This window comes from Taurulus bubalis (genome assembly GCF_910589615.1).
Source record: "Taurulus bubalis genome assembly, chromosome: 9".
Lineage (NCBI taxonomy): Eukaryota > Metazoa > Chordata > Actinopteri > Perciformes > Cottidae > Taurulus > Taurulus bubalis.
In genome coordinates this window covers 21,044,557-21,068,845 of record NC_136597.1, presented here as the reverse complement: position 1 = coordinate 21,068,845, position 24,289 = coordinate 21,044,557, and the positions used below count along the sequence as shown (strand labels likewise).

The 24,289-nt window shown below is 41.5% G+C and overlaps 2 protein-coding genes across 2 annotated transcripts in view; one reads left to right on the top strand and one right to left on the bottom strand.

The window, feature by feature from the left end:
- The window catches only part of srpk2 (SRSF protein kinase 2), a gene marked incomplete at its 3' end in the record, with an annotated part of 59,267 nt that extends 46,044 nt beyond the window's left edge, over positions 1 to 13,223 (bottom strand). Inside the window, exons 1-2 of the mRNA XM_079223172.1 lie at positions 13,133 to 13,223; positions 12,799 to 12,865 (exon numbers count right to left, since the gene is read on the bottom strand). Coding sequence (XP_079079298.1) covers positions 12,799 to 12,865; positions 13,133 to 13,148 — 83 coding nt within the window. The 5' untranslated portion in view covers positions 13,149 to 13,223. The remainder of the gene's footprint in view (positions 1 to 12,798; positions 12,866 to 13,132) is intronic.
- Positions 13,224 to 17,982: 4,759 nt separating this feature from the next.
- pus7 (pseudouridine synthase 7) lies at positions 17,983 to 23,966 on the top strand (the record flags this gene model as incomplete). Its single annotated transcript, XM_079224015.1, has 15 exons — positions 17,983 to 18,272; positions 18,360 to 18,444; positions 18,807 to 18,923; positions 19,009 to 19,153; positions 19,943 to 20,054; positions 20,182 to 20,259; positions 20,462 to 20,590; positions 21,453 to 21,578; positions 21,674 to 21,735; positions 21,832 to 21,992; positions 22,246 to 22,372; positions 22,622 to 22,723; positions 22,899 to 23,028; positions 23,209 to 23,300; positions 23,684 to 23,966. 15 exons carry the CDS (start codon positions 17,983 to 17,985, stop codon positions 23,818 to 23,820), a joined length of 1,893 nt encoding a protein of 630 aa, XP_079080141.1. The 3' UTR covers positions 23,821 to 23,966.
- Between the last annotated feature and the right edge of the window lie 323 nt (positions 23,967 to 24,289).

Here is a 24,289-nt window from a genome sequence, read left to right as displayed (position 1 = left end):
TTCACTCCATTGATTTGAGGTCAATTCACTGGATGAGAGGGAGTTCTACTGAGTGTGTGAATGTCCTCAGTATAACAGAACGTTTATGACATGAAAGTAAGCGTGTTGTCAGCGTCAACAACTCAAGACAGCTGATTGCAGAACTAGTCTTGTGAGGGTTGAAATACGTTGAATTGACTCTGACACTACATCCATATATACTTTTGGGCTCATGAGGCGTCGATCTTTTTGGATTATGACTCAGATGTTGACGCTGTATTTACAAGTCGATGGTAACTGCATTATGACATGAACGTGACATTAATTTCATATTTTATATTCTACTTTTGACTTGCATGAACGGAAGTGTAGGTTTTTGGATCTTGACACATGCTGCAGACTAGACGTGAGGATATCTCATATCTCAGCCTTTACTGCTTCGACCATTCTTTTTATAATCTGTCTCTTCAAACCTACTTTTTTTTACATTTATGACTGTTAAGGAGACACATGACACAATGTTACACATTGAAGTCAATTCACTTATTGAAACAGTATAATGTGTTCACCTTGACCCTCTCTTCTATAGGCCTCCTCTTAACTCGTTGGAGTCTGACTTAATGAAAGTGCGATATTAAATCAGCAGAGTGCTCCTTTACCAGTGGTAACCAGACTGGTTTCCTTGGTGATTGCAGAACTACAAATTACATTTTTAGGTCATCTGATTTGTGGAGAAAAAGCTCAGAAGGGCAGACATGTCTCATGGATCATGTATTAGTTGCCAGACTGATTCCATCTCAGTGGCCAAGTAAGCCATGACAGTCACCAGGCCTTCACAACGGAGCTGGGTCACATGTCATTATTTACGCCTGTGCTTTTCCTTAGAAGGCCATAAACCAGACGTTTGTATTCACCATGGGCTTCTATCTTACTCTGTGCTTTGAAGCATTCCACTTATTCTCTCCATCTCATGTCCCGTCACTCAAGTTTCTTCCAGTTAAGCGGAAAAAGCCATAACCCTTCCGACCACACACACACACACACACACACACACACACACACACACACACACACACACACACAGTTACCGGTCAGTGTTGAGTGCCCGTAATTCATCCAGACATACACAGGTAAGCAGCTTGCACTTTCTGTGCCTCATTACCCCGGGGAAGGCACTCTAGAGCAATATGTTTGAATGTGTGCACTTTGCAAGTTAAAGTGAGTTTGTGTTGGTATGTGTGTGTGTGTGTGTGTGTGTGTGTGTGTGTGTGTGTGTGTGTGTGTGTGTGTGTGTGTGTGTGTGTGTGTGTGTGTGTGTGCAATAAGTTGGCGAGGAGAGAGGGAGAGAGCGAGAGGGAGAGGGGAGAGAATATGTACAGTTTAGCAAAAGCTAAAACTGATTATGACCCAGTAATAGCACCTGGTCGTGTGTGTGTGTGTGTGTGTGTGTGTGTGTGTGTGTGTGTGTGTGTGTGTGTGTGTGTGTGTGTGTGTGTGTGTGTGTGTGAGAGCTCATTAGCAGAGTGGTGTGTGTCTAATTGATGAATGAGTGACCTCTGCCCTCTGTCCATGCATTCTGACCCCAGCTGCTTCACAGGGCTGACATAGATTGCACCGCAAAGCTTAACACCAAGCACACCCACAAAATGGCCGACTTCTTGTTTTTTAACGCCCTTTCACTTCAGTAATGGAGGACAGGTCCATGAGCAACACTTAACATGAAGGTGTTTGGGTGATCAGCGTAGGTATGATGTGCCTGCAGGGACAGTTTCATGTGTGTTTTGTGCGACAACAGTCCAAGAGAAAAATATTTATTAAATTTACTATGACATGTGAGTTTCAGATGCATTTCAACCAACGATTGAGTTTTGATATTTTCAAGTCTTCTATTTAAGAGTAATAATTTAAATGTTTCTTGCAAGTCTATTAAATCCGCCCACACACACATCAGGCACAACACTGATAAGCCCTTTAATGTTGTTAATAGTGTGTTATCTAAATCAGTAGTGAGCTTATTGACTCACAGCAGTGTTCCTTAAATGCATCATTACATTACTATAAATCTAATTTTATTTGTATTTATATGCAACAAGAATGGTGTTTGCATGCATGGCGATATTTAACTTTAATAACTAGGATTATTATAGTTTAACCATTCAAATGATAACATTTGTAAAAGCACGATGAATGCAATTGTTTTTTGACTCGTCTACCCGAGAAGCACCAAAGGCCCTTCTCCAAATATTTATTTTGACAGAAGTGAAAATGTAAAAGATGAAATGAGAGAATTCAAAAGAAGTGACATGGGATATTTGTCTGTACTTCACTGACTCACATAAAGCAGCAAGCCTTGTATTCATTATGGAAGGAATATAGAATCTGATTGATTTCTATAAGTAACTACTAAAGTATTCAGCCATCTCCAGCACAGACACAAACCTGAAGGGGAAGAACAGTACCTACAGTGACTTATTTCATCACAAGACTACAAACTGGGACATGGCTACCCTCTAATGGACAGAATAAGAAATACACTCCTGAGACTCGAACCTGCACAGCCCACTTGATACAGGACACCGAGGAAAAGTAAAGAAAGCGGCACTTCGGGAGGCCAAACAAGGATAAACAGGAAAATAACAAGGTGTTTTTTTCCCCCTATGTCATGAAGCAAACTGAGTATAGAAATAGGCTGCGAGCTGAGGGGACGTACAACAATAAAATGTCCACATGTGTGTCCAGCTTCAGAGTACTGCAATAACAGGCCTGCAGGATGGGGACAGAGAGTAGCCAGGCCTGTGGTCACCGGCAAGCGTGATGTCATCACAATGAGTCTGGTCATTCACATAGCAGAATAACTGCTGTAATGGGACTGAAATAGACTGAGACTGGCGGTGAATGTCGAGGACGAAATGTGAGATTACAGCCTTCAAGTTCAAAGGCAGACTGGAAAATATGCCTCAAAATAATTGGATAGAGGATTTTGGCCATAGCACCCTAACCCAGACTGAAATATCAACAGCTATTGGATGATAGCAAGGATTTGCTCAAAAAGTCATGTCCCAGTAAGAATGAATTGTAAACACGTTGAGGGTCCTCCGACATTTCAAAAATCTAATTTGTCAATACTTTCAAAACTAAAGACATTCCCATTAGCCTTTGGTTGTGCACATTCAATATTAGTTTGAGTTACTTCAGTTGTAATTCCAGAGGTGCTTATTCACATTGAATGCTCATGAAATACAGCATTGCAACCCCTTTACAACTAATTCAATATGAACAAAAATGTAGATTTCTTAACTTCTTGATTTTATAAGAGCTGGACCGATAAATTAAATCTATTTTGATAATCGAATGATTCGTCAAAATAACAAACATTCCCAAGTTACAGCAGATCAATGGGGATTTGCTGCTTTTCATTGTCACATATGATAGAAAATGTAATTTCTTTTGGACTTTTGATCTGAGAAAACACGTCATTTCAAGATGTCATCTTGGACTCAAATTAAACAGAAAATCATTAGTTGCAGGCCTAGTTTTTTCCCAACCTAATAATTTTGATGATTTGCTTATTCAACCAACCACAATTGGCCCATCTTTCCATGACTACGTTGCCAGAAGCTTCTGAGTCTTTTACTCTGACGAGATTACAACAAGAATTTCCAGCCAGGTTTTCGATGCGGGGCTAAAGGAGGACACCAGACGGCACGGCGTTGCCAATTACTCAGTGTTTACAATGGCAGCAGCAGCCTTGATAGAACAGAGCGAATGCATGGACTGGGCAGGACACACACATATACACACTCTCGCCAGAGATCTGGGTTAGTGTGCTGAAGATATACAGAGACAAACAAATGCCTTGTGGCCAGACTGCAAACGCGAGAAGCTGTGATTACAGCCGACACAAGCAATCCATCACCGTGGGAATGAGTATTGATCGCAGAGAAAGCAGGGCAGCTTTACCTGCGTGTATGCATTCATCAATATCTGGGATTATTGGTTAATAAAGGAGGGGGAAATGTTTAAATGTGCTCCACTCTGATCCATCAAACCCCACTGACGACATGAGCAGCATCTTGGTAACTCATTATGAAAAAAGGCCCTCTACAATTAACTGAAACTGTACCTACATTCCATGAGGCTTTTGGGTTTGTGTTGAACTTTTCCAACTTTTTAAAAGGGGGCAATTACTTTAAATCATTGGTGGCAGTTCACTTTGTGCCAAAGCTATTAGCCAAGTACCGAGAAGCCATGGGATGACCTGGATTAGTATTTATTTACTGTATTTATTAAAGCTAGGGTTGGTAATGTTCTTCAAAAACATTTTTTGTTATATTTTCTGAAATTCTCTTTCGCTTCTTTTCTGAAGCATCACGCTTAGTAGAGGTGCACAGATAGTGACGACCCAGTCAAGATTATGCAAAAATTCTAAATGCAAGGGGTGTTATTTCCAGTAGGGGGAAATTAATTTACTAATTAGTTTTATTTACAGTTCCTATGCACCTGTGGCAATATCAGAGAGAAGTGAAAACACGGTAATATTTGACCATGCTGAATAACTAAAATAACCCACATGTACAATTCTGTAATGAGTTCGGTGAAGTGTAAATATGAGCTCAGATAATTCATCAAAAGAATAACTGTGCTGTAGGGCGCTGTGGAGTGTAACAGCTGGCTCAGCAGTTCAATGAAACTACATTTTGAGAAAGAAAACACCCAAAAGGCAGCTTACGCTGAGGAAAAGAGGAAATAAAGCCGCCAACACCCCCTCAGTTTCTGTCTTGTCTACATAATGTGTGAAAACATACTAAATATTATCAGAATAAAGGTCGGAATAAAGGATTTACTTGATAGACTTCCCATTGAGAAGGACCACTTTTGCAGCTCGTCAACACGGTTGCTTAGTGAGCGTAAAATGTTAAGCCACATTAAAGGTTGTAGTAAAAGAAATGCATAAATAAATAGAAAACAGAACATCCACCAAAAATGCAGCTTCATAAGCAGCTTCACCAGAAGGTGGCAGTGGCAGCCTCCAGTCTGTGAGGAGCTCCTGCCCTCACAGACTTACATGCCCTATTAATGTCTTCCCTTCCTCCTTCCATGATGACCCACTGGCCTGCACTTCAGACGCATTACATGAGGGGAACAAATCCTATTTGGACCACACACACTCTGAACACAGGAACCCCCCCTCGTCTTTTGATTCACTCTTGTTCTGACTGCTCATTCAGTCTGATCGACTCGGTAGATTTGCTCGGCTCTTGTGTTTTCTTGGCCGACGTTCTGGGAAAGCAGGGGGGGGGGGAATCCTTAAAGAGCTCAAACTCCCCGAGTCAGACAAACATTTACTTTGACAAAGGGGAGCAAAATCCAAAAGAAAAATCCACTCGTAGCTTTCAGGAGCTGTTCATATAATAGAGTACAGTGCTGGCAGACTTGATGCCTTGAGCTGAAAAAGGAAAAACACTCCACTTTAGCCTCATTAAGGTCCAGACAAAGGCACCCGATGACTCACGAAACCAGCACACCTAGCTGATTGCTTTGGAAAAGGTGAGCTTGAATTGGGAATTTTTCTACAGGAGTTCCTACTTCAACACCTACTGGAGTGGCCTACTTACGTCTTCTGCGGTATATTAAATTAGCCAGAAATAATACGGGCACTGTGGCCATCAGGGAGGAAATCATTCCCACTCCGACACCACAGAGGAAGCAGCTAATATCACATTACAATTCAGTATGTATAACAATTAATGGATCTGTGAGGGGCATAGCCAAGCTCTCTGACAGTATGATGACCACAAATGGCAGTTCTGTTTGGGTTTTTTATTATCACACTGTAGGACTAAAGAAAAATACATTCAGGAATACATTTTCAAGACTTGGACAAAACATTTCCTCCTACAAGCAGCTAGTACAGATTACGAATGTATACACATCATCAAAATACATTGTTTATTATGCATTAAACCGCTTTCCTTCTGATCAAAGTTGCACTAATTTATGGATTATATGGCAATGTATACTGTAAAATGTGTCACTCGTCGTGAAAAAACAACAGCAGCAGCTCCACTATGCATTTAAGAATATCTTTTAAGCAAATTCTTTTGGGCTTTACAGCTTGCAACTTTTCTGTCTTGGTTCAGGCTCACTGCTCTCATCACTTCAGCCCCATTTCCAGCAGCAGCAGGCAGCTGTTTTCAGCATTAAAAATGTTTTAAAAAAAAGCTTTGATGAACCCACAGTACGCTACGAACACAGCATCAAATGGCAATTAATTCTGCTCAACTGTCACTATAAAATCTAATGCGGCAGGCTCAAATACAATTAGTTACACCTCACAGTCCTGACATGACAGACAGTGTGTGGATAGCTCCTTCATGGCAATGAAAATACAAACGGACACAAACAAACCGAACACAGACATATATAGCAGTCTGTGTTGGGCCAATTAACATTTTGAGCTCTCCACCCTGCTTCTACATTCAGCTGCTTGCCATTCAGCGTATGTGTCCAACGCAGCAGTTTTTACTAACTCTTGCTTCCTGCCTTCAGCCGCCCTGTGGCATCCTCTAATTCACTTTCTCTCCTTTTCTTTACTCACTCTCTCCATCCCTGGCTCTCCTATTGCTATTGGTTGGCCAGACACAAGCTCACACATGCAAACTTTCCTGTTCACCTACTCAGTCTTCCTCCCTCTTATTCTAGCTCTTTATCTTTTGCTCCACCTCTCGCCTGCCTGCCTGCCTGCCTGCTTGCCTGCCTATCTCTCTCTCTCTCTCTCTACATGCAGCGTACATCCTCTGCTCTCAGCAGCCGCCATCAGCTCCATCCAATTAGGTAGCAGTATTGATGAAAGAAACATTAACTGAGCAGTACCAATCTGCTTGCCATAGATCAAATCGTCAGGGCTCTTCCTCACGTCTGTACAATACATTACATACTAGCCACCATGGCTTACTCCTCATGTGGGATCTGGCCACTGGTGTTCATTCATAGCTACAGGGGCTGGACTCACCAGCTCCCAACGGAATCAATTCAATTCATCAACAGGGAACCTTTTGCTTACCACAAGCTAATCTATAAAGGACCATTAATCACTATATGCTGATTTTACACGTGACCAAAAAGAAAATAATGGAATTAAATAATGTAATGGAAAACCCAAAGGCTGTCATTTTGGGAAATGCACTTTCTTGCAAAGAAGAAGATTGATACTTCCAGGTCCGTCAGCTGGCTTAGTTTAGAAAAAGGAAATGGAAAAATGCCAATCTGTGATTTTACAGGCTGTTGTGTGCTGTTGGTGAACCACAGGATTTTGTTATTTCAGAAAGCTATAGGCTAGCTGTTTCCCCCTGTGTTCAGTCATTATGCTAAACTAAGCTAATTTACCAAATATAGCCATATCTTACAGACAGGTCTGGGAGTGTTATTAATCTTCTAATCCAACTCTTGGCAAGAAAGCATAACACATCCCCACATTTTGAAGTGTAGTTGCAATATCTCACACACCAGCAAAATCTGTATATTATAGCAAACTAAACATAATTAACAGCATTCAGAAAAATTATAATTTAGATGGACTCTGAGGGGTTAAGATGCTGACTATTAACCATTTATTGCACCTGTCTTTCTCCCTAGTTCCCCCTCTTCTATCTCCACTATCATTACCTAATACAAATATGGCGAGCCCGTATATTAATGTTATACAACAGTGTGTACATGATGATTATTTACATCATGTAAACAAACCCAAATGTAAATCCACTTTTATCGTCACTCGTGCTCACAGCACAGAACACAGTGAAATGTATCCCCTGCATTGAACCCATCCGAATATCGTGGGCTGCTACTATCCAGCGTCCAGGGAGCAGTTGTTTGGGGTTCCTGTGCCGTGCCCAAGGGCACATGGGCAATGCCTGGAGGGGCGAACTGGCGCCTCTCGCTACAAGTTTACGCTCCAGTCTAAGCCAAATCCTCACAGACAGAGAGAGCTACTGCCACCCAAAATGTCATCTTGTGTCATGTATCATATCTGCTTCAGTTTCATGGATTCATAAAACCTCGACATGTGATGTCAATCGTGACAGACTCCAGCTTCAGCTTGCTGCCTGATACCAGTGAATAAAGCCTGTCTCGTCTCTACACAGTGTTCTAACCGGCTGCCTCCTCTTCAGTTAAAGACTACGCGCTGGGCAAAACCCAGACCAAAAATCAATGCAGTTTACAGTGCAATGTGTGGGTACATTAGTCAGGAAAGAGCAGCTCATTTCATGCGGAAAGGTCCGTAGCGCTACGAATAGCACCGCTAGCTGGCAGATATATGTCCCGAGAAAAATATTAGCATTTAGACTCATTGTGCTCTGGCTGGCGAAGTTATGACTAATGAATGCTATTTTACTGGTGTCACTTTATATATCTTTCACCCTCACGACCCCAATCTGTTCGGGTATGCTGATCCAGATCCAGTTCATCTTGGAGGCAATTCCCATCAAAGCCTCGGCCACTTGAAACCTGCTGTGAGGTGTCACCGTCTAATATGAGAAGCAGCCACGATCTACAATCTGAATGGATCGAACGTTTGATCTTTAATCAAGGATAGACAGTTAGTCGAATTGCACCCGAGGATGCACACGCAACGATGGGTAACTTGTGGCAGGTCAAAGGTCAACGACAGGGTTGCTCGTCAAAACTCTCGCATTAACCTCCTGCAGTCATATGTATCTGCACCAATAGTTGTCATTTTAAAAGCCGGAGTACAGAAAATTGCTACTCTGCCAGAACTACTGCATCATTGTTGTTGTTATTATTTCTACTCGTCTCCTAAAGTCACACAGGCAGTGTTTCTATGGAAACATAACCAGCAAAGGGCATGATGGTCCATTCATTTCAAGGGACAGACTTAAACTCAATAAAGGGAGGGATAATTAAGTGAGAAAAATAACTGTTAAGGTGTAAAACCTATGACCTGTCACTAAACAAACCCTGTCAGAAAAAAACATAACAACTGTTGTTTTTGTTTTTGTGGCTCCTGCAGCAACTGGCAAAGTGTTCATATGTTGTTGATATTAGTTAAACAACTCCCACTAAAAACAATTAGCAGATTGAACAATACTGAAAATAATCAGTATTTTGGAACCGCATAAAAAAGTATGTAGTCACTGTCTGGTATAAGAAATGCTGGTGGGAACCTTTATTAAATTAAACCATGCTAAATCTTTAGCATTAGTTCCTCAACCTGTTGACCCATACGCAACATCTCGGTTGGCGCAGTACCTGCTAGCTTTCAACGCCTCAACTCCTATAGAGTAGAGTATCGCACACACACACGCATACACACGCACACACACACACACACACACACAGATCAGCATCCAGATAGCCAGAGCAGCAAGACAGGCCAAAGGATCAACAAATCGGTTAATTGAATAAAGAGATAAGATCAGCTTACGATGTGCAGGCGATAGCCTAAACTTCAAAAGGCCAACAAGTGCAAACATTGGATGATAAAAAGAGACAGTGTAGCAAAGAACTTAGTATGAACTTCTCTTCTGGGTCACAACCAAGTTCAAAGCTATCTAATCTATCTAGCTAATCTATTTTAGTATATGGATCCAAAGCACAACTGCGCTTCCAAATCACAACTGGTGTCTTTGAATTTTGCTGGCATTGCACATTGAAGAGAAGTGAGAAAAGCTGGAAAAACGGCTTTGAGGAAGAGACTTGCAGGTGCAAGCCCAATAGATCGGTGTCTTGCTTCCAAACTCGCTCTGCTCAGCACACCATGCAGTTGCTCTCCAACATGAGTCTGATCTACTTCTGAAGCTCTTTAACATCAAGTTTAATTGTCACTTAGCATGCGACCCCTCACAGATGACGCAGAGACCCCCAGAGACTAACGTGTCACCCTGTTTTGTAATCTGGGAAAGAGTAAAAATGAAAAACTCCTGAAACAACATTCATCCTGTCAGTAGCTGATCGTTGGTGCGTGAGATCCTGCATGCGGCAAATTAAAAGATGACTGATCTCATGATGTCCCCTAATAACAGAGTCAATAAATAAATAACTGTCACGGTGTCATCACTTGAGTACATCTGCAAATAATCTGTGTACATTGCCCCACAGTAATAGTAATTGTGGGGTTTTCTTATTCAATTTACAGCTTTTGGTTCCAGGTTTTGCAAAACAATTAAATAATGAAATGATCAACAATTTTGTCAATACAGTGACAAGGCTAACGTGTTCATAATTATAGGTAGCATTTACCTGGTTCACCATCTTAGTTTAGCCTGTGTATGCTAACATTCGCTAACCAATAACATACACAAAGTATAGAAGAGGCTGATAGGAATGACGTTGACTAAAGTATTGGACTGATATTCTGACCTGATGCTGGTGTAAGATGAAAAGTCAGGGGATCAGCAAGTCAGTGCGATAAGGGTCTTTAAATTCTGAAGCAAATTTCCTGACGATCCATCAAATTGTTATCACCCACTTAAAGCCAAAAATGTCCAGCTGCTGAGGGGATCACCAAAGTCCACAGAAAATGCTGCTGCAGTAGCCACACTTTTTTTAACAACGATAACTGATCTCTGGAAAGGGCAGAGCAAAAAACATCACTTCTTTTGTTTGTCTTCTCTTAACGAAGACAAACCAATCTGTTTGAATACTTCTCATGTATATTTGGATCATAAAAGCTGTTTTACATTTGATCAGATGAATTCTCTTTGGACTGTTTTGGTGTGTATATACGCTGGTACCCTGTACCGGTTCAGGGCATCGACCACAAATTGCAATGTCCCCTTTTGTTGCATGTAATTCCACAAGTCTATACTAATGACAGTACACTAATTAGCGGAAAATGTTGTTGACCTCACATGCCCCATGCAGCATGACTCTGCCTTACTTTACTCTGAGTAAAGGACCTTCGGAGGAGAATGACTGACAACACATATGTGGGTATGTGATGCTGATAATAGGATAATAGATCACGTGTCCCTCTACGCTTTAGTTAAATCTCTCTTCTACCACTGTTGTTGGCCAGATTGAGGTAAAATGGCACACAGTTGGTAAGGAGTCCTAGTCAGGAATCCTTTGTTTGTGCCTGCACGTATGTGCATGTTTGTCTGAAATAATCAGTTCAAACATGGGAAGTTGTATCAGCTGAAAAGATCAAAGTTAAGTGACAATGCATTGACAGAGCCTCGGAACACATTGCACGTCTACATTTGTGGTGGAAATGTGTGTGTGCGTGTGCGTGTGTGTGTGGGGGGGACTGTGTGTGTGTTTGTTGTGGTTCCTGAACACAAAGCTTTCCCCCAAGCTGTGTGAAGCACTTCAGTAGAGGCCAAGCAGATCAAGAAACTTCTTTCTTAGAAAGTGAATGTGTGAGCAAGAGAAAGAGTGAGAGAGAGAGAGAGAGAGAGAGAGAGAGAGAGAGAGAGATGCTACTGTGACCCAGACCTGGATAAGCGCCTGCTAGATAAGGAGCTTACATGATTCGCTTCATTGTACAGCTGGGACAAATAGTCCATTGACAGAAAATTAAGCTGCAATTATTTTTGATAATCGATTCATGTTTAAGTCTTTCAACAAGCAAAATAATAATAATTTAAGCTTCTTTACTAAATGATAAATTGCACATTTGGACCAAATTTGTAATCTATTGCTCAAGAACATGTAAGCAATTAACATGGAAAAAAACCACCAACTGCAGCCACATTTCATTGTGAATATATTGAAAGAATAATCTCGCGTCAACAATCATTTTATTTCTCATTTCCTCTGTCTTGCTTAATCCTTATCCCTATATAGAGTTAAGCCCTGCTGTGTATATCCCATGGCGAAAGGCCACATCCACACAGCATGTGTCACCCATCTCAGAACCACAAGGCTTTATGAATTGACTTTTGTTTTTGCACACACACACATCTGTCTGCTGTAATTCCATGTTCATTTTCAGCGAATTCGAGCAGCAGACACCGAGCTGCCCCCTGGGGGCGGCCACACCGATGGTATCACCTAATTGATGCCCTCTTCGGCTGCCGGTGACGTCACTCCAATAGCATCGTGCCATGAAGTAAGCCCCCCCCCCCCCCCCCCCCCCCCCCTCACTCCGATTCGCATGCACTTTACAGAGCCACTGCGCTGCACACACACACACACACACACACACACACACACTCCAGTGCGCTGCAGCCGCTCGCGCCGGGGCTTCAATACCCGTGCATCTCCCCCCTGCAAGACTACTTAACAAAACCACACACACATACACACACAGCAGGAAACAATGCTCCAACAAATTCAACAAAAGTTACATAATCAAACACCATGTGAGAGATTCTTAAATAGACTCGGCGATAAAGGGAGGTGTTTTACTCCTTATCCCTGCTGCAGAAGGGGCCAAGGAAATGAGCTGTCACATCTGTCACACCTCTTTCTGCAACCCCTCAGTCCCAAAAAATGATAATATTAATCAATCAAGAGGCCATCAGTAGGGGAACCAAGCGCAAAATAATAAAACATAAGGTGTGCATCTTCGGGGTTGTAGGCTACTGTGGGAGTCAAGTGGGGTTCCTCGTCGTCCACATTAGAGTCCTCTAACGTAAATGGCAACTTCCCACACTCCAGAGTAGTAGTCTGTGTGCTGAAAATATACACGCCTTGTGCCATATGTGCGCACAGTCTATGCCGCCGACGCACCGGCAGCAGCGCCGGCGTCACGCGGAGACGGACCAGCTGCCAACACAACCAAACCCCGGCAAACAAACGCATCACTCTCACTATACGTCGAGCAGTCACCGAACCGACCGCCGCCCTGCTTACCTACGATGGTGACCCGTTCTGTCTTTCTTCCCCTTCGGCCTCCTTTTCCTGGCCTGGATGGCCATCACTGCCGGGGTGAGGTAACGTTCACCCACGGGCACGACCGACGTCCGAGTCCGGGGGAAGGGAGTAGGATGGTGTGGAGGGGAGAAGGAGAAGAAACACACATCATTAGGCTATTGAATCTGGCTGGCCACGGGGCATTTAGCGTCGTTTAGCATGCCCCGGGTTGGCTTGGCTGCACACGTAACTTTCGCCACCTTTCATGTTGTATTACAAGCAGAAGAGCAGAAGAGCGAGAGCGTGGTCAAGTTAGAGGCTGAGGGATACGCACCTTTCCTGGAGCTCATGTTTCCTCCTCTTCCCCTCAGCAAGGAGCGGGCAGCTCAGCGGCAGCAGCCGGATTCTCTTCTCTCTCTCTCTCTCTCTCTCTCTCTCTCTCTCTCTATCTCTCTCGCTCTCTATCTCTCTCTCACACACACGCGCACAACAACACGACTACACACTAACCTCTACCTATAGATGGCACGCGCTCCCTCTGGCGGGAGTCGCGTGCATTCCTGCCTGCGTGGAACTGCACGAATTTATTCACGTTAGGTTTACCAGCAGGATATATTCAGTTGTTGGCCTTTTTTTCTGTGCCCAATAATAATCTCCGGCAGAACATTAGAACATGTTATGATCCAAGGATGTTTATTAAAACATGCATGTATATATATATATATATATATATATATATATATATATATATATATATATATATATATATATATATATATATATATATATATGTATATTATAATTATAAATTGAACACCCATAAACCAGAGGCCTTGAAGGCGCTGCATGATGTGCAAAAAAATTATATCTAAAACAAAATCGTTGCTTATGTGCTTACAGTGTATTACTCGGCGAAGGAAGTATTCCCAAGTACTGTTTACATGTTTTAGGTATATTAAGTTAACTTGAGTATTCCCATCTCAAACATCTCTGTACGTTGTCTATGCTTTTAGAAAATACATGCATTGCTAGATTAAACTATCCAACTATGGTATATGTATAAAGTAGTTTTGACTAAGTGATATTAAGAACAGTACACACTCAGTTCAAAGAAACTAAAAGTCTAATATAACATTCGGCATAATGCACATTCTTATGCATGCCTTATGTGCCTTATTACATACGTGCCTTATTTTTCTTTATTTTTTACCTTTAAGTGTATTCTAATTATGTGTGTTAGGAGGACACAGCAAAATAAGCTTTTCGTTGTATATAATAACTGCCTGTTATCTGTGCATATGACAGTAAAATCATCTTGAATCTTGAATTCTGCTTCAATACTTTAAGTGTATTTTTTTTATAAATAAAAAATTCCAGGACTATTATGTTCTAAGAATTATTGTGGTATGTATGTTTTTTTCTACTTAAGAATATTTCTTACACCACTACCCGTCTTCTGGTTGTTTTTGGATAAAGTCAAAAGATGAACAGTAAGGCTCAATAAGTCATATGCAGGGTTGCTTATGTTACCGGTTAAAAAGCATGACCTTTACTGCATGTCATTCCTCATCTCTCTGTCTCCTGTCATATTTATGTTGAGTCTCTCATAAGGGAATAAAATGACCAGAAAGGCCTTGGATGAAGACCTCACAATAGACAGATTGCATAACAAAGGTACAGTAGTTTCGCAGTGAATCTGATATACTCCTCCTCAGCTATGTATTTTTACACAGAATCTATGTACTATTAGTATAATAACTTGGCAGCAAGCTCATGTTGCCTCTCTATTAATAGTGTTAGCTGTGTTTTGTGTATTGCTGTCTGCAGCCCACTCTCTGCTTTATGCAATTTCATCAAGATGTATTTGACTTTTGACGTAGATGTTGATCCTGTACTGGAACATTAAGGTTTCTGTTTGGATAAAGTAAAGGACATAAATATTGTTAAGTTGTCAGTCATAGCAGCAAAGGTGCAGTGGTATTTATACAGCTCTGCGACAGACAAGTGAGATTTGGAATTACTTGAAAGTGTAGGTTTGTGGATCACAGAGGTACACATTTATTACTCAGAGTACAATAATTATAATCCCCCAATCCCTAACAAAAAGCAATTCATGTCAGGAAAAAGAAAAAGATGGTAGACTTTGTCCCCATTATTTGTCAATATGTTTGCAAAGATCTTCTCTGAAATCCTCACCAGAAAATATTGTCTGACCTTATAACCTTAATTAGCCTTATCGATTATTAAAATTAAGTTGATGCATTTTCAGTTGATGACACTCAATTGTTGTAACTCCAATGTATTTTGTTATGTCAACCATACATAGATGCTCTGATAAGAAACATTCACATGAGACATGTTACTGACAACCAACGCAGCAACTAGACATAAACATAAATACAAAATAATCTGCAAATTTGACCAGCTGGGGCTCAACACCCTGCTGTGTAACTGGCTGCTGCACTTCCTCAGTGAGAGACCACCAGCAGTATGTGTCGGCAACAACACCTCGAGCAGCATCACACTGAGCACAGGGGCAATTCCTGGGGGTGTACACCAGCGAGTACCTCTTGTGGACAGCCAACACAACACCACTGGCAAAGAAAGCCCAGAGTTACCTATACTTTCTCTGCAAACTCAAGAAAGCCAGAACCCCCTCACACATCATGTGCACTTTTGACCGTGGCACCATTGAGAGCATCCTGACAAACTGCAATCACTGTGTGTGCATAGTGAATACAGCTGGACAGATCATTGGTGCCTCATATGTAACACCCGCCTCACCCACAAAGTGAGCATGATCGTGAGCCACTCCTTCCACCCCTCACACGGTCTCTTCAGTCTCCTGCCCTCTGGGAGAAGAAACCGGAGCCTCTGTGCTCGCAGGCTGTAGGAAGCTGAACTCTCTCCCCACTCCCTCCTCTATGTCTGACTGCTGCTAAAATACAGAATGATAGTTTTTCTTAATATATATATGTTGTCTCAATGTAAAAAAAAACCATTTGCACCTTATTGTTATCTGTATTCACTGTATATGTTGGACAAGCAAGAGGCGTTTTTTCAACTCTCCTGCATGTTTGGTACATGATGAGGAATTGACAATAAAAGCTGCCTTTTAGAATATTTTTGACACAGTTTACTAAAGTTTGGACATTGCTTTATCGAGTTGTAGTCTGTGAAAAGCCGTTTGGGCTTCAGGTTGAAAAGGCACCGCTGGGATTCGAACCCAGGATCTCCTGTTTACTAAACAGGCGCTTTAACCAACTAAGCCACGGCGCCGATGTAGAGAGGCCTTATTGCTACTCTACAGTATCGGAAGAAATGTGTTGAAATATTAATTATATTTGCATGCACGACCAGACACTGGTCTCTTAATTGTGCCAATGTTCAGTAGTAAATCTGGTGATCTGGTTACTATGGGCCGGCGCACTCTCTGGATCTCATCTGTTGTGTGTGGAGCACATTGAGCTTACATTATACAGAGAGTGCTATGCTAGGCAAATGGTTTTGACTTGACGTCAAACGTATTTATACGCAAGTTAAGGATAACTGTATTAATGCAGAATAAGAGTTAATGGTGGTTTTCAACGTTTAATACAATTGTCAGCTGTGGAGTTTATTTTTTCTTCTTTTTTCTTACTCCTTTTGTATCATTATTTTAGCAAACCCTTTATTAAGTCAGTGCTTTTAGTTTTAGTTTTACCTTTAAATCAGTGTAGTTGCAACTTGAGCCAGGCTCGAGCTGCCTCCATGATTGACAGGTCCCTTAACCAAACGTTTGCAGTGGGCGGGCTCTAGGCCAGGATCTGTTTCCGGAACCGAGCACACACATACACACTACACGTGCGGGGTGAAGCTGGCATTCAATGCAGTTCGTGCTCTTGTGAATCTCACCAAACGCAGGTAAGTTAAACCAGACTTTTGTAGTGCTATAAACAGAAACGTGTCTCGCTTTATTTATTTACACCAGCTCATCTTTCCTGCTCGCAACGTTAACTATAACCAGCGATGTTAGCAAACAGATGGAAGTGCGAATGCGCTAGCGGGTTTGCTAACTTTGGGGTTGTCAGCGTTACGTACCTTACGTTAATTTGTGTCTTTCCAGTGCCGGTGTCAAACTCGGGTCCGCTAGGAGGTGTCTGCAAGTATTTGAGACGAGAAGCGTTTCCCGGTTGCACGTCTGCTTCTCTCCTCCTCGGCTCCACAAACAGTAAGTCGGTAGCATCGTTTCGGAGGCCGTTGATGACTGTTGTTGACCCACTGACTTCAAGTGCAGCAACTTTACGTTACTGCGTAGATTCAAGTGCAGCAGTTTAAATGTGCTAGCTAACTAGTGATGGTGTGTGAAACAAGACTTATCATACCAGATTGACATACCTGGGCAATGTTAACTCTCACAAAATAGGCAGACATGCAACTGGAGCCGTGATGTTCTGACTTTTAATCCCGTAGTTTAGTTCATTTGATGTGATGAGAAGGAGGACATTAAATCATGTTACCAAATTAACTTCAGGTCAAGCATTCAACATATGAACAAATGTTATCTTGGATGGTAAACGTACACTTTTTTTATTATTATTGTGGTGTTTACATACCGTTTTAATGTGCAAATATAACGTATTCTTATTCATTGCACCATAACAGTTTTTAACCGTTTTTAACAGTTTTAAGCAGTTAAGGGCTAATATGGGTCAAGATCCCAAAAACAACAACTGGATTCTACATTTCAAATAATGCGACTTCTTTTGTTTTACTTCCCTGTTGCCCATGTTTTTGAAACACCATACCTACAGTTTGTAATGCTTTTATTTTTGCATCCTGATGGGTGAGCTGTTTGAAATGTTACATGTTTCAAAACTATGAAGTTAAAATTATAGTTTTTTTTTGTCCAGCTGGGGACATTTGCTCTCTGCTGTCACCCAATAAAAGTAAAAAATAACTAAAATACTAGAAACAATAGGGTTGTCTTTGAGCCCAGCCCGGAATAACCCTGATGACTTTACAAGTAGTTTTTTTTCTCAGATGACATTATACAATTGTTTTCACAGTAGGTGTAGTCCCCATGGCAAGTTAACTTATTTTCATGTGTACAATTGTTGGAATGGCCCTTTTTTATTTTATTTTTATTTTTTTTTATGCTTGTGAATTATAACTCTCTGTCTCTGCTGTCACAGCTTTGCTCTGATGGCTGAGTCTGAGCCTCTGCAAGTTGGTGAAAAGCGAGGCTGTCCAGAGGATGAAGAGAATGACACGCCGTCAAAGAAACCAAGAGTTGAGGAGGATGAAAAGAATGGAGGCCCTGCCCCCGACGGTGAAGAGGAAGAGCCCGCGGGCAAAGTCAGTGATGGGGAGGAAGGGGAGGAAGAGGGCGAGACCTTTGCTGATATGATGAAGCATGGCCTCACTGAGTTGGATGTGGGCATCCTGAAGTATGTCAGTGACCACGAGGGCTTCTCCGGAATCCTGAAGGAAAGGTTCGTCCGCCAGAGTCCTTGAGAAGTTTGTATCATTTCTTTCCGTTTGGATTGTTTAACAGATGATTTGTTGTGGCTTGTTCTCAGATATTCTGATTTCGTGGTGCATGAAATCAGCAAACAAGGCAAGATTGTGCGTTTAGATGACCTCTCTGTCCCTCCAGAGGCCGAGGTAAGATGTTGGGGTGAATTGCAATCACTGGTGTTACTTCTCTATAAGGATGGGACGGAATATAGGATTTCATTTGGGCTTACAGTAAAAAAAAAAAAAAAAAAAACGCAGATAATTATCGTGAAATGAAAGTCTTGTATATTCAGTTAATTGTCTCAATGTTTAAGATGACTTGGGGAGTACCAGTCAGCCTTTAAATTTTGGTATTATTTATTTTTCAACCCGGAGATGAAACTTAGAACGTCTCAAAATAGCATTAACTGCGATGACGCTCATAGCAAAACAAATAAATAATAAAGGAAACGTTTGTAGATGCCAACGTCGCATCAAGTCACACATGTTTTGTGTTTCATCTCATTTAGGAAGTCCCAGAAGTTCAACCGCTGCCAGAGGATGCTAACGTGCTGACTGAAGAGCAGAAGGAGCAGCTTGAAAAGCTCCAGCTCTACAAGAATAAAGAGGACGATGTCTTCATTGAGGTGAGTTCACAACTTCCTGGATCCCTTTTTTTGACCTCAGTTAAAGAGTTTTACGTAATGTCCTTTCTCCTCTTAACATTTGTAGGTGGTGGATGACACTAAAGAGAAGCGGACGCTGGTCCACAAAACCATCAAGTCTCTGTATCCTGGTCTGGAGACAAAGACTGAAGAAAAGGAAGGGCGCAAGTTCATCGTGGCCTACCACGTTGCTGGGAAGAAGGCTCTAGCAGGTATGTGGAGAGGAGGCAGAACCAGACGTCAGCCTTTAACCGTCTGGACAGACTTCTTGTCCAGTGAATCAGTGAAATTATCAGAGAAAGGACTTATTGCATGTGTACCCTTTTTTTGAAGCTCATGTCTTGCAGTGCATGTGGCCTCCAGAGCAGTAAAATATGTTGCATGCACTTGTTCATAATCAAGACACCTGCATGATTCTGCTCCATTATTTCTTACAAATTTTAGCTTATGGCTGTTCAGTGGATTACTGTTTTTTGGTCACAATGAACAATTTAAAAGACAAAAGGAAAGGGGAGGTTCAGTATCGTGGTGCCTTGACAAACCCTGCACCCTTATTGCATAAACCATTTAAATTCCACTCTCAGCATGCATGAGGTCTCACCCCTGACAACTCGCCACACGATCCTTCAACATCTCTTTCTTAGTAACATTATTTTATCCTCCTATTGCTCCTCTCTGGTGGATAGAGGTCAAAGCAACTGCAGGTAAGAACCTATTCTCTACGCAGCGCAGAGGAAAAGGTTAAAACCCAGATGGAGTTAGGTGTCAGTTGCTAAAATGCTTTTCGATTTTTGTAAATACAATTTTAAGTTATTTCCATTATTTATTTTGTGATCACAAGGTAGTTTTCTTTACAGGTAACCACGTGGTAGTGCAAACTCTTATGAGCTTTCACTTGAATATTTTAATGTATTTTTAATTTTTTTTTTTTTATTATGTGTTTAGCTCAACAATTCATAATCTATATTTCAGTGCAACCTTTTCTTCTGTGTCCATAAAAGCTCCAAGGAAACACTCCTGGCCCAAAAAACGTGGCAGTTTCTGCCACTTTGTCCTGTACAAAGAGAACAAGGACACGATGGACGCCATCAATGTGCTTTCAAAGTTCCTCAGGTCTGACTGTAGTACTTAAAAAACTATCTTCACTTGATGATAAGAGACAGATTGACCGTTTATTCTCCCCATTAAGTATGATTGTCGCTCAGGACCTTCATCTTCACAATATTTGATCTCTTTCTAGGCTCAGACCCAACATGTTTTCCTACATGGGAACCAAGGACAAGAGAGCCATCACTGTGCAGGAGATTGCAGTGCTCAAGTGAGTGTGCAAAGCTTTAAATCGCTACATTAAATAATGTTCATCTGTTTCCAAATTGTCTGCAGATGATTGTAAATAGGGGGTACATGCTGCATCTTGTCAGTGCTGGAGGTGTTTCTGCTTACTAGGCAGATAATCTCTGGTGGATCTTCTTGTTGTATATGATCTGTAATTTAAAGAAACCTCGTCTTTGTCCTCTCAGGATCACAGCGGAGAGGTTGGCTCACCTCAACAAGTGCCTCATAAACCTCAAGCTGGGAAACTTTTGCTACAAAAACCACCCTCTTAAACTAGGAGAGCTGCAGGGAAACCACTTCACTGTGGTCATCAGGTCAGCAGGTGTTATTTATGTGCAATAGAGCCCTTTCCTGTGCTTTGTTGGGAATGCTGGTTTGCTGTAACCAACCAGTTGCTGTGTATCCCACAAGTATTTTCTTAATGCATAATGTAAAGATAACCAAATTTTGCTCTGATGGCTAAAAACTGGTTTCAAAGTCTTTATCAGCTTACAAAAAACAATGCAGGTCATCATGGACTGTCAGCACATATCGTATGCTTGTTATGTTTTTATACGGCCTAAAAAAACAAAGAGATATAACGTTTTAATCAAACAACTTACATTTATTAAACATTTTATGTATAAAGCATATCTTTTTATTTAGCAATTCATCTGTCACCAGGAGTTGAAGGCAACCAAAACAAAGCATTTCCAAGTACCGGTAGTCAACAACCCAGAGAAAATCCATAAAGGAATATTTCAGCTTTCCATTCGAAAAATAATGCAGGTCACCATGGACTCACCTTATTTTGTTGATCATGCAAAAATTTAATCTGACTGCCTTTCAGTTTGATAATCATCAACATAGATCATGTTTAGATTTCTCCATCCAGTAGTCAAATGTAATGTTTACAATGCTATGAATCACCAATACGTAAACCTTGTTCTTCAGTTTGAGTCTTCTTGCATGTTCCAGGTCTTCAGTTGATCCATTTTAATCGTGATGTTTGAACCTAATTTATTAACGACTAGCATAAACTCTCGGGTCTAAATACGTTGTCTGTTTTGTTTTAATTTGATCATTACTTTTTATGTTTGTGTTTCTAGCCTCCATTTTTGTAAAACACTGTCCTGTACTGTGTTAACGTCAATGTTGCATGGCTGCACTTTTAATTCTTGTTTAATTCTGTACTAGAAACATCTCGGGGACAGATGACCAGGTCCTTCAGGCCTTGACATCCCTCAAGCAGACGGGCTTCATCAACTACTATGGCATGCAGCGCTTTGGCACCACAGCTGTGCCTACACAACAAGTTGGCAAGTAAGGTCAATGGAAGAGATACTGATGAGGTACTGACCTACACTTAGATTGTGACATTACTGAATGGTTATTTCCTCCTCTTTGTTTGGTGGTAGGGCTATCTTGAAAAACAACTGGAAAGAGGTGGTGGATTTAATTCTGAAGCCTCGTCCTGGAGGTAATAAAGCCTTTTTGTTGTTGTTTTTGTCCTCACAGACCCCTAAGTGGTTAAGAAGTATGTCAAACGTTCCCCCATCTTTACTGCTTTCTCTAGCGGAGAAAGAATTTCTGGTCCGCTGCAGGGAGGAGTGGGCAAAGACTCAGGACCCGGAGGCAGCCCTGAAAAAGCTGCCCAACACGCGATGTGTTGAGGGGCAGCTGCTGCGAGGCCTGTCTATGTACGGCAAGAAGAGCATCGTCAATGCTTTTGAAATGGTTGGTTTATCAGTTTCTTTTTTAGTTTTTAATGATGCTATTAATAGGCTGAAAATGTGAATGAGACATATAGAGCATAAAAGTAGTATAGCCAGTAAAGGTGCTCTTCCATTCAAACCGACCAAAAGTATGACTATTGCACTGCGCAGGTGTAAATATGTGTTGCATGCTAACTCATGTTCCCTGACCACTCATTTACATTCAAAGAGACAGGTTTCTGCTTATTTCTGATTACTCTCTGATCTTTTTTCAGATCCCTCGCAACAACCGCCTGATGTACATCCACAGCTACCAGAGCGTTGTGTGGAACACCATGGTGAGCCGGAGAATCGATGCCTACGGCCTGAAGGCCGTGGAGGGAGACCTTGTGCTCAAAGGAAGTAAGTAGCTCAAATTTTTTTTCCCAGCAAGCTAGTGTTAAATATTATAGGAATGGCTCAACATTTTTGGAAATAAACATTCACTGTCTTCCTTCACCCCCTAAAAAAACACATTTTAAGGGTTTGGACAAAATGTCAAACTAGTACTTCAATAGTTTCAAAGAACAGGAAATACTTTGAAGGAACATATTAATTCAAAATAAGGTAAAATGTAAATGCTGCCTACTGATGTTGTCTGTACTCATGAAGCGACAGCACAGGTGCTGTCTGCAGAGGAGGCCGAGAGCTGCTCCATCCATGACGTTGTGATGCCACTTCCTGGGTTTGATGTCATCTACCCCACCCATCCCGGTAAGAGGTTGCTCTGGGTTTAATGGATAAAATGATATTTGAAAGAAAGTAAAAAGTGTGGTATAGCAAAATCAAGTGAGAAACACAGTTAAAGTAAGCTTACAGATAAAGCAATGAAAGTTAAAAAGTAGTCCTGAGCTTGTAATTGACTGTAATGCTTGCGTCTTCTTGTCAGTGGGGGAAGGATACAGAGAGCTGCTCACTGCAGACGGGTTGGACATCGACAACATGAGACACAAAGTGAGGGACTACTCTCTGGCTGGAGCCTACAGACGCATCCTCATCAGACCTACTGACGTCAGCTGGTTAGCACCAAATTAAATACTAGTATATTGTTTTTTTTAACATGGTGTAGCGCTGTTGTACAAAGACCTTTTTTATGCTGTAATACCAATCGTATTGTAATACAGAGACTGTTATTGTGTACGGCAGTTTATTTGAGCGCTTTACTTTAATTAACCTGGAGTTTTGTCTCCGTTATGCAGGGAGGTGGTCCAGTACGACGACCCCAAGATCTCAATGGTGCATAGTGATGTTGAGATACTAGAGAACCAACCCGCTCCTGTCTTCAACAAAGGTAAGGTTTCTTTATGGGTTGTTTTTGGTGTCTACTTTATTATTATAGGATAAAGTGAGTCAGATAAAGCAACTTTCTGAACTATATTGGAATATACTATATTGCCATTGCAGCAGGACACCTATTTTATTTTTTTAAATGTGCCAAACATATCCAAGATTTTGTCCCCAAGCATCCTGAAATCTACGTTGCTCTGTGGCCAAAAATAAATAAATAAAATCAAGCAGCACTGACAAATCATGACCGTAAGGGTTGATGCGGTGAACGTGTTGTGATGGCTGTCCAGCAGACATGGAGGATATGCTTCTCCTAAAGAGGGCGAAGAGAGAGGAAATGGAGACGCTGCACTCTCTGATCCAGTTTGTCCCTCTTTCCTCCCACAGAGGGGCAGTATCGCGCTCTGCGGATGGAGTTCTCCTTGCCTCCCTCAACCTACGCGACAATGGCGATCAGAGAGGTCCTCAAGTTGGACACGAGCATCAAGAAACAGACGCAGCTCAATACCAAGTGGTTCAACTGAGACCAAAACGCACGCTGGCACAAGCTGGACTGCTACTGCAAAGCACCCGTCTCCTGTGGCTGCTTTCTGTTGCGGATGTTTTTAAGTGTATTATGCTCGAGTGTCTGTGTGTACAGAGAAACGTGGTTCCTTTTTTTTTTCTTAACTTTGAGCTGAATGTATGGATTGAAAAAAACTCTTTAAGAGAGAAATAAAAAAATGTTGAGTTGATGTCTGTCCTCTGTTATTAAGTATTGTCAATATCATGTGGATCTTTTACATATGGTTCGATGCTCTGAAGAAGCCGGTTTCCACCTTTTTATGTCATTCAGAACAATATAATTGTTCAAGTCATGTCTTTCCCACAGGAGTGTTTAGCAGGTTGTCTCCTTCTACTGGCCCTCAGCGTTAAGTGGGCTTCCAGTTTAGGATGTGAAATGTATTTTAGGCTCTTATCAGTCTGCTGCTGGTCAAAAAGTGGAGTTGACCA